Source organism: Chlorocebus sabaeus, chromosome 7, assembly GCF_047675955.1.
Source record: "Chlorocebus sabaeus isolate Y175 chromosome 7, mChlSab1.0.hap1, whole genome shotgun sequence".
Classification (NCBI taxonomy): Eukaryota; Metazoa; Chordata; class Mammalia; order Primates; family Cercopithecidae; genus Chlorocebus; species Chlorocebus sabaeus.
In genome coordinates this window covers 119,749,484-119,762,561 of record NC_132910.1, presented here as the reverse complement: position 1 = coordinate 119,762,561, position 13,078 = coordinate 119,749,484, and the positions used below count along the sequence as shown (strand labels likewise).

General features: G+C 40.9%; 1 protein-coding gene across 2 annotated transcripts in view; it reads left to right on the top strand.

Moving 5' to 3' along the window:
• The window catches only part of SH3RF1 (SH3 domain containing ring finger 1), a 177,083-nt gene extending 171,587 nt beyond the window's left edge, over window positions 1-5,496 (top strand). For both annotated transcript variants that reach the window (XM_008000233.3, XM_037993721.2), the window contains one exon: window positions 3,040-5,496. In XM_008000233.3, the coding sequence (XP_007998424.3) occupies window positions 3,040-3,208 (169 nt within the window). In that variant the 3' untranslated portion in view covers window positions 3,209-5,496. The remainder of the gene's footprint in view (window positions 1-3,039) is intronic.
• Window positions 5,497-13,078: the final 7,582 nt, after the last annotated feature.

Sequence of the window (13,078 nt, the reverse complement as noted above, 5' to 3'; positions counted from 1 at the left end):
GGCCTGAGTTCGTTTCCTTGTTAGAGACGTCCAGCCACTGACTGGCCCATCCTTCAGCTCCTTGAGGGGGCAGGCCTCTGCCTACTCTTGCCTAAGCCATATGATCATCATGGGAGCTAATATTTTAGGGTAGAACTCTTTGTCAGACACCGTACGAAGAGCATCATACTTGTTTAACTCATTACAGTCCTATTCTACAGATGAGGAAACAGACTGAGAGCTGAGATAACTGGCCCAAAGTTAAGCTGCTCTAACTGACCTTAAAGGCTGTGTCAAGCCTTAGGCCAGTGTTTCTCCCACAGTGCCATGCTTCCTTCCTCATTCCATGCTTGATCGAACCCCAGCCTTGTGGTCTATGAATATTCATGTTTGAATGAGCTGAACCTTTCTCAGATATAAGCCAACTTCCCTACTGTGCTTTTGCTTCATATCTTGGATAGTAATTTGGTCCCTGTGCCAAAGGAGCTCAGGTTGTTCAAGCAGCCACTTTACCCTTTGCAGAGATGTGTTTTTTTAGTTATAGTCTGGGACTCTTGCTGTGGTCTTTCTTAAATGGATTTTGGTTTTTATGGAATGGGAATTGGTGAAAGGAGCAGGCTGTAATGGGTTTCAGAAGTTTGGGGACCGTTGTGTAGAATTTGTTCTGCCTATCATTTTGAAGCCATAACATTCTTCACTTTCAGTCAGCAGTGGGTCCCATGAGGTTATAAACTCATTTTCTGACTTTGAGAACGAAATGAAAGTAGAAACCCAGAATCAACTTTATGACTGACTACTCATTACTTAGCATCAAACAATGAAAGATACATTTATTAGTCATCTGTTGCCATGTAACCAGTTACCCCCAAAACTCCGTGGCTTAAAACAATAATAAGCATGTATTATTTCACAGTTTCTGTGGGTCACATAATTATGGAACAGCTTATCTGGGTGGTTCTGGCTTAGAGTATTTCTTGAGATTGTAGTCAAGACATCAGCCTGAGCTGATGCTGACTGGGGCTGGAGGATCCACTTCTTTTTTTTTTTTTTTTTTTTTTTTTTTTTTTTTAAATTTATTTATTATTATTAAACTTCAAGTTGTAGGGTACATGTGCACAACGTGCAGGTTTGCTACATATGTATACTTGTGCCATGTTGGTGTGCTGCACCCATCAACTCGTCATTTACATCAGGTATAACTCCCAATGCAATCCCTCCCCCCTCCCCCCTCCCCCCTCCCCATGATAGGCCCCGGTGTGTGATGTTCCCCTTCCCGAGTCCAAGTGATCTCATTGTTCAGTTCCCACCTACGAGTGAGAACATGCGGTGTTTGGTTTTCTGTTCTTGTGATAGTTTGCTAAGAATGATGGTTTCCAGCTGCATCCATGTCCCTACAAAGGACACAAACTCATCCTTTTTTATGGCTGCATAGTATTCCATGGTGTATATGTGCCACATTTTCTTAATCCAATCTGTCACTGATGGACATTTGGGTTGATTCCAAGTCTTTGCTATTGTGAATAGTGCTGCAATAAACATACGTGTGCATGTGTCCTTATAGCAGCATAATTTATAATCCTTTGGGTATATACCCAATAATGGGATGGCTGGGTCATATGGTACATCTAGTTCTAGATCCTTGAGGAATCGCCATACTGTTTTCCATAATGGTTGAACTAGTTTACAATCCCACCAACAGTGTAAAAGTGTTCCTATTTCTCCACATGCTGGAGGATCCACTTCTAAGGTGGCTTATTCACATCACTTTTTCTGGTTAGTTTAGACTTTTGGAAAGAGGCCTCAGTGCCTTACCATGTGGTTCCTCTCCATAGAGATGTTGAGTGTCCTCACAACGTGGCAGCCAATTTTCCTGAGTGACTGGTCCAAGAGAAAGCAAAGTGGAAGCCACAATGCTTTTTATGATCTAGCCTCAGAAATCAGCCACTGTCATTTCCGTAACATTTCATTGGTCACACAGGTCATCCCTGTGCATCACAGGAGGAGACCACACAAGAGTGTGAATACCAGGAAGCAAAGATCACTAGGGCCATCTTGGAGGCTGGCTACCATACACCACCATTCTTTCCCCTCTGTTGTTGAGAAGAGGAGTAGGAGAGAAATAATACAAATAATGCTGGAAAAATAGAGAAGGATAAAAGGATATGGAATGTAAAACAAGTCACCTCCCTCTGGCTTCCGACAAGCTGTAATTCTGCTTAGGAAAGCTAAGGAGCGTGGAGGCAGGGGCATAGATAATATTAAACCAACTAGGCTTCTGCCGTTTTTAAGCGATAATGACACCTTTCCCACTAACTCCAAATTCTGAACCGAGGAGAAACAGACCCAAATGTCAGAATGATGGAGAAGAGAATGTCAACCTCATTACTGGTCATGTTGGATTGAATTTGTGGCCACAGCCCTCCCCTCCACATCTGGACCTTGGGACTACTTTCCCAAGGGATAATCTGGGTGTGTGGGGCAGATTACCTTCCTCAGAATTGCTGCCTCGCCCATGTCAAACCCCAGTGTAAGGGACACAGGGACACAGAGACAGACTCACCTTCCTGACCTCTGTGTGCTTACAACATAGACATGGAGCAGAGCCTCCTCAGCCTGTGCACAGGCGGTTCAGGGAGGACTGAAACCCGCCTGCTCAGCTACTTCTCCCAGTCTCACCAATCAAATAAATTCACTCCTGTTTCCTTGGAGAAGAGGGAGGGACAGAAATGATACCCCTCCCAGGAAATGAAACGAAACTCTCCTTTATGGCCAAGATACAAACACTAGGAGGGAACAAGGATGGCTGTCCTTGTTAAGGTCACTCAGATGAACCAGTCTGGGCCATCAGTAGTGGGTTGACGCAGATAACCAAATCTGATCTTCGTTAGTACCAAGTCTATACTAAGCAGAAAATAGCAGCATTTTGAGTTGTTTTACAATCATGAACAAATTAATGTTATTTCCTGTTTATGTTGAGGTTCGTGCAGACTAACAGTAAGTACACCATTTTTTAAAATCACTGCTTTGATTTGCCTTAACCAAAATCTCTTTCTTTCCTAGGCACAGGGTGGTGGTTTCCTATCCTCCTCAGAGTGAGGCAGAACTTGAACTTAAAGAAGGAGATATCGTGTTTGTTCATAAAAAACGAGAGGATGGCTGGTTCAAAGGCACATTACAACGTAATGGGAAAACTGGCCTTTTCCCAGGAAGCTTTGTGGAAAACATATGAGGAAACTGACACTGAGGAGGCTTCAGATCACTTCACACAACAAAATAGCACAAAGCAGTTTAACAGAAAGAGCACATTTGTGGACTTCCAGATGGTCAGGAGATGGGCAAAGGATTGGTATGTCACGCCGATGCCCCAGCACAGTTACCCCAGTGAGCAGAGTGAAGAAAATGTTTGTGTGGGTTTTATTAGTCTGGCATCGGATGTGTAAGGTGTGCCTTGTACTGTCTGATTTACTACACAGAGAAACCTTTTTTTTTTTAAGATATATAGCTAAAATGGACAATTGTTTACAAGGCTTAACTAATTTATTTGCTTTTTTAAACTTGAACTTTTCGTATAATAGATACGTTCTTTGGATTATGATTTTAAGAAATTATTAATTTATGAAATGATAGCTAAGGAGAAGCTGGATTATCTCCTGTTGAGAGCAAGAGATTTGTTTTGACCTAGAATAAATGCATTTTCCCCTCTCCTCCTCCCTGCTACCATTATATTTTGGGGTTATGTTTTGCTTCTTTAAGATAGAAATCCCAGTTCTCTAATTTGGTTTTCTTCTTTGGGAAACCAAATATACAAATGAATCCGTATCGATTAGGGCCTGGGGTAGAGAGACAGAAACTTGAGAGCAGAGAATTTAGTGATTCCCTCTCTTTCTAGTTTGGTAGGAATCACCCTGAAGACCTAGTCCTCAATTTAATTGTGTGGGTTTTTAATTTTCCTAGAATGAAATGACTGAAACAATGAGGAAGAATACAGCACAAACACTTGAACAAAATGTATTCAGAAATATATTTAGTTTTATAGCAGAAGCAGCCCAATTGTTTGGTTGAAAAGTAGGGGAAATTGAAGTTGTACTCACTGTCTGAGAATGGCTATGTCACTGTCACTGCCTGAGAATGGCTATGAAGCGTCATTTCCCATTTTATCCCAACGGACCTGCATGCCCAGGACACAAGTAAAACATTTGTGAGATAGTGGTGGTAAGTGATGCACTCGTGTTAAGTCAAAGGCTATAAGAAACACTGTGAAAAGTTCATATTCATCCATTGTGATTCTTTCCCCACGTCTTGCATGTGTTACTGGATTCCCACAGTAATATAGACTGTGCATGGTGTGTATATTTCATTGTGATTTCCTGTTAAGGTGAGTTTGTACTCAGAATTGACCAATTCAGGAGGTGTAAAAATAAACAGTGTTCTCTTCTCTACCCCAAAGCCACTACTGACCAAGGTCTCTTCAGTGCACTTGTTCCCTCTCTGGCTGAGGCATGCATTAGCCACTACACGAGTCATTAGTGGAAACGGTGTTTTATGTCCTCCCAGCAGACAGACATCAAGGATGAGTTAACCGGGAGACTACTCCTGTGACTGTGGAGCTCTGGAAGGCTTGGTGGGAGTGAGTTTGCCCACACCTCACAATTGTGGCGGGATCCAGACGAGCCTGTCTTTTTATATCCATTCTTTGATGTCATTGGCCTCTCCCACCGATTTCATTACGGTGCCACACAGTCATGGATCTGGGTAGTCCGGAAAACAAAAGGAGGGGAGACAGCCTGGTAATGAGTAAGATCCTTACCACAGTTTTCTCATGGAAAATAGACAATAAACCCTTTCATCTTTTTTTTTCTTTTAAGAATTAAAACTGGGAAATAGAAACATGAACTGAAAAGTCTTGCAATGACAAGAGGTTTCATGGTCTTAAAAAGATACATTATGTGGTTGAAGATGAAATCATTCCTAAATTAACCTTTTTTTAAAAAAATAAAACACTGTATATTATGTTCCTGTGTGTTGAATTTTTAAAAAAAAAACTTTACTTGGATATTCATGTAATATATAAAGGTTTGGTGAAATGAACTTTAGTTAGGAAAAAAAGCTGGCATCAGCTTTCATCTGTGTAAGTTGACACCAATGTGTCATAATATTCTTTATTTTGGGAAATTAGTGTATTTTATAAAAATTTTAAAAAGAAAAAAGACTACTACAGGTTAAGATAATTTTTTTACCTGTCTTTTCTCCATATTTTAAGCTATGTGATTGAAGTACCTCTGTTCATAGTTTCCTGGTATAAAGTTGGTTAAAATTTCATCTGTTAATAGATCATTAGGTAATATAATGTATGGGTTTTCTATTGGTTTTTTGGAGACAGTAGAGGGAGATTTTGTAACAAGGGCTTGTTACACAGTGATATGGTAATGATAAAATTGCAATTTATCATTCCTTTTCATGTTAATAATTTGAGGACTAGATAAAAGGTTTCAAGATTAAAATTTGATGTTCAACCTTTGTATGTCCCTGTGTCAATCCTTAAAATTTTGCTTTTTTGAAAAACAAAAAACCCAGGACACATTTGACCTAATTTGTACCTTATAAGAATTTTTTGCATACACCTCAAACGGAAGATGTCTACAGGAATCAATTTGGTGATTGTGACACATTTTACCTCTACAACTAACAAACCTTGTTTATTTTTCCGAGAAGCTTAAGAAGAGTTTGTGGAGTCACACAAGGTCATGTATGGCACTTGCGTTCCCCTCTTCCTCTTCCAGTTACTAAAATAATCTGGTGAGTGCTAGAAGTTGTCTTAGCCATAGAAGGAATAGCAGACCTATAACCAATGGTATGATAACCCGTAAGTCTCAGCATGGCTTGGGGACAAAATCCCCCATCATGGTTTTAATCTCCCGTGAAATGAAAGGGCCATGTAAGTCATGGTAAAAACTTTTCCTACTAACTTTTGGCTACTGTCAAATGACTTATCAGAATTGAAAATCAGGAATTCTAGGTTGTATTGTAGCTTTGCCAAAAACTACCTCTGTAGCCACCTGGGCAAGTTGATTATTACTTAGTTTCCTCCTTTTAGTGTCCCATCTGCCCCACTGGGTGAGGATGAGGAGCAAAAGAGATAATCTCACTGTTTTTGAAAAGTGCTATTTTAATATGTGGCATTAATTTTATCTCTGGTTTCAAATATTTCATCTCACTCTCTTGGAGTATATGATATAATGCTTTTCAGGGTCTAGTTGGTTTTAGAAGGAACAAATTAAGGTGATGTTTCCAACTGCTATGCATTTAACTTTCTGTTCCTATAATATAACATATTTGCATACCTCCAGAAGAACATTCGATTCTCTGAATATTTCAATCCAGAGCTATAAACAACATTAGAATTCAGGTTTGGAAAATGTGTTTAATAGATGTTTGATTAAGTTTAATAGATGTTTGACTAACAACTCTTTATATGTATTCGTCAAATTTTTAAAAATGTGTTTGAATCAATTAAACTATGTCATTATCAATGTAGCATCCTATTTAAATTACTTCTTTTCCAGGAAGAATAATTAGCAGCCTACCAAAATCAATAAGATGTTTATAAGAGATTAATCATGTCCAAGCAAAGGGGTGTAGCCCTCGCTAACTCCCTGTGGCCGCAGGCTATAATGGGGTATACTGGGGGACTTTGCCTTGCCCATTAGTGTCACCAGAGGCAGGAAGGAGCTATTAGAGTGAGTAGTCACCTGCCAGTGTGAACAGTGACAGTTTTAGAATACCTTCTCTCAGGTTTGCAGATGAACATCCCTTGGATTCCTTTTGTGTTTCCTACTAATAAATTTCTGATTTGGCTAGTTTTCCATTTCAGAAACAGCACCTGCATCTCACTCATTGCAAATTCTTACTGTACTGTGATGATCCAGGCTCTGTAAGCATGCTGCAGGCACCTGCAAGTGGCATTAATCTTTGAGTCTCCATTCAATACTATTATAGAGTCAGACTACTCTAATAAGTCTACAAAGATACTGGAATTATCCCGGCCAGTAACCAGTGAGCCAGCTGCCACTTCTATTGCCTATACCTTAGATAAGAAATTTGGTTCCAAGAGGTCTTTGACCTTGGGGTTGAATCTTTCAAGCTCTGAATCCTTGTGAAAGTACTAGAAGAAACCATGATAGACTTTGGCATGAGAAGGCATTCCTAAATATGATTCAAAATTTAGAGACTATTAAAAAAAAAAAAAAAAAACCTTGATAAATTGTACAAAAAAACAAAATAGTTACATGACAAAATACCATAATTGAAGTCAAAAGAATAGACAATGAAATAAATTATTTGTTAAGTCCTATAGCAGGCAAAGAGATAATTTCCTTTACTTATAAAAAAACTTCTACAAATAAGAACAAAAACCCCAAAGTAACATTTACCAAGCATTTGTGACAGAAATTGCCAATTGTCTCTGAATATTTTCATTTTATTTTTTCTTATTAACTGATATCCGGGCTTTCTGTTTAGTTAAAAAGTTCATGTTCGTCAGGGTGTGGTGGCTCATGCCTATAATCCCAGTGCTTTGGGAGACCAAGGCAGGCAGATCACCTGAGGTCAGGAGTTTTGAGACCAGCCTGGCCAACCAACATTGTGAAACCCCGTCTCTACTAAAATACAAAAATTAGCCACATGTGGTGGTGCATGCCTGCAGTCTCAGCTACTTGGGAGGCTGAGGCACGAGAATCATTTGAACCTGGAGGTGGAGGTTACAGTGAGCAGAGGTCGCCCCACTGCACTCCAGCCTGGGCCACAGAGGCAGACTCAGTCTCAGAAAAACAAAAAAACTCATTTTCCAGTCTCCCTTAAGGTTAGGTGCAGCCATGTTACTAAGTTCTTGCTGAGACACGAGCAAAAGTGTCACAGGGAACTTCTGGTAAGGCTTTGTAAAAGGGGGAGGAGGCCAGGTGCAGTGGCTCACAACCTGTAATCCCAACATTTTGGGAGGCCAAGGTGGGTGGATTGCCTGAGGTTAGGAGTTCAAGACCAGCCTGGCCAACATGGTGAAACCCTGTCTCTACTAAAAATACAAAAATTAGCCGAGCGTGGTGGCACATGCCTGTAATTCCAGCTACTCAGGAGGCTGAGGTAGGAGAATCACTTGAACCTGGGAGGCAGAGGTTGCAGTGAGCCAAGATCGCACCACTACGCTCCAGCCTAGGCAAGAAGAGCAAGACTCTGTCTCAAAAAAAAAAAAATTAAGTTATCGTCAGAACATAGGTGACTGTTGGAAACAGAATGCTTGTTCCGAGGTACCACAAGGAAAAATCAGCATTCAGACAAAAGTTCTCTCAGCAAGGCAATTTTACTTTCTGCAGAAAGGGTGCTCTTAGCAGATGGAACAATGGCAAGAGCACCCTTTCTAAATAAAAGTGATTTATTGTGGGATTGTAGAAAGTGAAGGATTTCCTCTTCAAAGTTTCCCTTCTTGTTAAAGGATAATAGTAAATCATAAATGTTAGAAATAATTTAAAGATTAACTTCCTTCAAGCCTCCTTGCTTTGTGCTAATAACTCTTTGTTAAGCCCTAGCCTATGTAGCTGTTAGACATGCTCGCAAGGCACATAGGACATTCTATGTCTGTATCTTAACTGAGATATTTGTGCTAGACATGCTCACAGGCACATTCCAGCTTGCAGCTTATGCCCTTTCCCTGTTTGGCATAAGCAACTTCCTCTTTTCCTTTGTTCTCCCTTGCCTTTACCTATTTAGGAAAGTTTTAAATTATTAGCCAATCAGGTTTTAGTTTAGATTGTGCAGTCTGGCTCCAGCCAATGAAGACAGGACACAGTAGCAGGGACAAGCTGCATAAGGGATAAAAATTGCTTCCCTCCTTTGTTCAGGTGTGCTCTCGCCATTGTTCCATCTGCGAAGAGCACCCTATCTGCAGAGTAAAATTGCCTCGCTGGGAGAACTTTTTGTCTGCTTGCTGATTTTTCCTTGCAGTACCAAGGAACAAGCATTCTGTTTCTAAATAAACATTTTACATATAACAGTGACTTTTAAGATGCAAGAGATGTACTCATGTGGTGGAGAAAGAAAGGAAGGAAGGAATATGATACCCCAGTAAACTTGAGCCTTCATGCCAGGCTGAACTACTCATCTCTAAGTATGATTTATTTGAGAATAAACCTCTTGAGTCCAAGCTACTGTAGTCTTAGCAACCACCAACCTGACTGGTATCAATATAAACTGACAGTTCATTAAAAATATATATTCATATGTATGTATGATTTCTATATTATTTATATATATACACTAAAAGATGTTCCACCTAATTCATAATGTAAATGCAGTTAACAACAATGGAATATTTTTTACCTATAAAATGGGAAATTTCTAAAAATTTGAAATAACTTGGCTAAATGAGGGACATTCAGTATTTTGCTGACAATGTAATTTCAAAAAATGTATAGGGAAAGCAATATAGATAGAAAATACCAAAATTACAAATGTTGTTTACCCATTCTACTTTTAAGAATTTGTCCCAATATACTTACTCATCAAGTGTAAAATGACAGTACCATATTCTTTGCAGTGTTGTTTATAATAGCAAAATATTGGAAACGACCTAAATATTTACCAATATTAATGGTAAATGGATTACAGTAAATCTATACAGCAGTATATTCTGCATAACCATAAAAAAAAAGAATGAGGAATTTCTTTATGCATGGGTATGGAAGCATCTTTGAGATAGCTAAACAGAAAAGATAAGGTAGAGTATGCTACCATTTAGTAAAATGTTAGGAGGAGAGAGAATATATATACCTGTTAGCTTCTATATGAATACAATATATGGAAAGAAACTGGAATGATGGTTGCATTACCATTGAAGATGAGACCTTGTGCTAACTTAAAGTACATTAAAGTCTCATCAGAAAACAGACACATCAAAGTGAAGTGGCTCCGTTGTCTGGGGTAAATACCTGGGGTTCGTCTTCTCGCCCCAGGAAAATTTAGGACACAGACGCTCACCAGGAGGTTAGGAGCGGAGGTTTAATAGGCAAGAGAAAGGAAAACAGCTCTCTCCCTAGTGAGAGACGGGACTTCCAAGAGGAAAAAGACCAGCCAGCAGGGGATGCGCTGGATTTTATAGCCAGGTGTGAAGTGGCGCTGTCTGATTTACACAGGGCTCACAGATTGGTTTGATCCGGCAAGATGTTTACATAGTGCGCAGGGAAGGCTGGCAGCCCCACCCTAATTTTATTATGCAAATGAACTTTCCCCTTGGCCGGGGCCATCTTGTCTCCTCCTTACTGTACACGTGGCTGACGAAGAGAAGGGAAGATGGAGCTGCCCTCTGGAACATGATTGGCACAACTGCCGGCATCTATGCCTGCAACTAGATTTTACAGGCTGCTCTTTGTTAAAAATGATTTGGGGCTGCTTTTCATTAAAAACAAAAGCCTTACCAAGGACTTCCGTGCCCTCACTATCTGTCTAAGTAATTTCTTCTTAACTCCTGTATCAAAAGTAAAGCCCCTGACCTTCTATGGAAGCTGTATATTTAGAAGGGAGAGAGTGAAGAAAGGAGGAGACAAATATTAAAATTGCTTTAGGAAAATGAGATATTTGAAATTAGAAAACAGAGGATACCCACGTTGGTGAGAATTATTATTTAATGGTTGAGTTCAAAAGCAGACAGAAAAATGAGGTCATTTAGACAGCCTTAGCAAATTTCTTCTCCTTTTATAAGTATTCAGAACACATTAAGAATTCAAGATAGCCCTGAGGTTGCCTTTCCACAAAGGATTAACTTCTACTTCTCTGCCATTACTTTGGGAAATTGAGAACCAACTGACTTATTTTATGGTGCACTGGAACCCATGAAAAAGGCCGTACAATATAAATTGTACATGTATCTAAATCAATAATAAGATGCTACTGGGGCCTCTGCATGTATTCCCAAGATGCAGAAACCCTGAGAGACTCCTTCCATGGTGCGAAGCTAAGGAAAAGTATCAACCAAAGGTGAATCTATGGCACACGCATCCACACTGGGGTCTCCTCTGAGGACAAACCTGAAACAAGGCAGGACTTCCTCAGGTGGCTGTCACTGCTGTGTCTCCTGGTACAGAAGCTGCCAGAGGGGTTGTCAGCTGTTCTAGTCAAGCACATTACTAAACGTCCATGGAGACAGATTCAGATAACAGGTAGCTCAGCATCCAGGTATTGGAAGATGAGAGAGCAAGAGCAAGGGTTGTCTGCTTGGCAAATAGGAGTTCACAGACCTCACCCACTCCTGTTGGTTCACGTGGAACAAAGGGGCCTTCCAGCCTTAATGCCACACCCCTCAATAGAGCTTCTTTAGGCAGGAGGGTGAAGAGAAACAACGAAAACAAGACTTCTCTCACAAAGCAGAAAGCAAGGAAGATGTGAAATTCAGAGGGTCCTCGCTGGCACTGTGACTATAACCATTCTATAGCTCTTCCTGCAGATTCTCAAGTTTAACTTCCAAAGAATTCAATTATATTTGAAGGTGGAGTCTGTGAAGATGCACCATCGAAGGGGACCAATCTGTTGCATTCAGGTGGCCATGAAATCAGGAGGCCTAATTGGTAGCTAAAACAGTCGGACAGCCGGGCACGGTGGCTCACGCCTGTAATCCCAAGCACTTTGGGTAGCCGAGGCGGGAGGATCACGAGGTCAGAAGATCAAGACCATCGTGGCCAATGTGATGAAACCTGTCTCTACTAAAAATACAAAAATTAGCTGGGCATGGTGGTGCAGACCTGTAGTCCCAGCTACCTAAGGCAGGAGAATCACTTGAACCCAGGAGGCGGAGGTTGCAGTGAGCCGAGATAGCACCACTGCACTCCAGCCTGGGCAATAGAGCAAGACTCTGTCTCAAAAAAAAAAAAAAAAAATCAGTCTGATGACATTTTAAAACTTTAAATTGCTACATAAATGAGCATTCTGAATATATAAATGTGAGCATAGGAGAAAAACTTTATCAGTCTGTCTTTTCTAGAGCAGCACTATCCAACAGAACTCGGAACAGTGATGAGGATGTACTGAACCCTTGAAATGTGGCTGCTGTGCCTGAGGAAGTGAATTTTTTTTTTTTTTTTTTTTTTTTTTTTTTGAGACGGAGTCTTGCTCAGTCTCCCAGGCTGGAGTGCAGTGGCCCGATCTCAGCTCACTGCAAGCTCCGCCTCCCGGGTTCACGCCCTTCTCCTGCCTCAGCCTCCGAGTAGCTGGGACTACAGACGCCCGCCACCTCGCCCGGCTAGATTTTTGTATTTTTTAGTAGAGACGGGTTTCACCGTGTTAGCCAGGATGGTCTCGATCTCCTGACCTCGTGATCCGCCCGTCTCGGCCTCCCAAAGTGCTGAGAATACAGTCTTGAGCCACCGCGCCCGGCCGAATTTTTTTTTTTTTTTTTTTTTTAACAAGGAAACCGAAGAAGCCAGGAAGTGAATTTTTATTGGTCTTTTTATCTTTTTTGGGGGCGGTGGTAATGAGGACCCAGGCTGGAGTGCAGTGGCACAATGACAGCTCACCGCAGCCTTGACCTCCCAGGCTCAGGCGATCCTCCCACCTCAGCTTCCCAAGTAGCTGGGATCCCCAGGCATGCGCCAGTGCACCTGGCCCAATTTAAATTTAAGTAGCCACAGTGTCTAATGGCTACCATATTGGACACTTCCATTTTAAAGAATAAAATATTTTGTGTGTGTGTATAGAGACAGGGTCTCGCTATGTTACCAATGCCAGTCTTGAACTCCTGGCCTCAAGTATTCCTCCTGCCTTGGCTTCCCAAAGTGCTGGAATTACAGGCATGAGCCACCACGCCTTCCTAAAACTTATTTTTAAGTGATCACCCACAAAAAGTCAAAAACAAAAACAAAAACAGAGCATTGCAGTCCTGTATCCAGCTTCTCGTTTGGAGGCACAAACTTAGAACTTGATTGTGTTAGAAACCCTACCAGATACATGAAAACATCTTAACTGCGAGCAACACAGATTATTTCCTTCATTTTATTTACTTTTTAAATTTTTTTCTTTGAGACGGAGTCTCACTCTGTCGCCCAGGCGGGAGTGCAGTGGC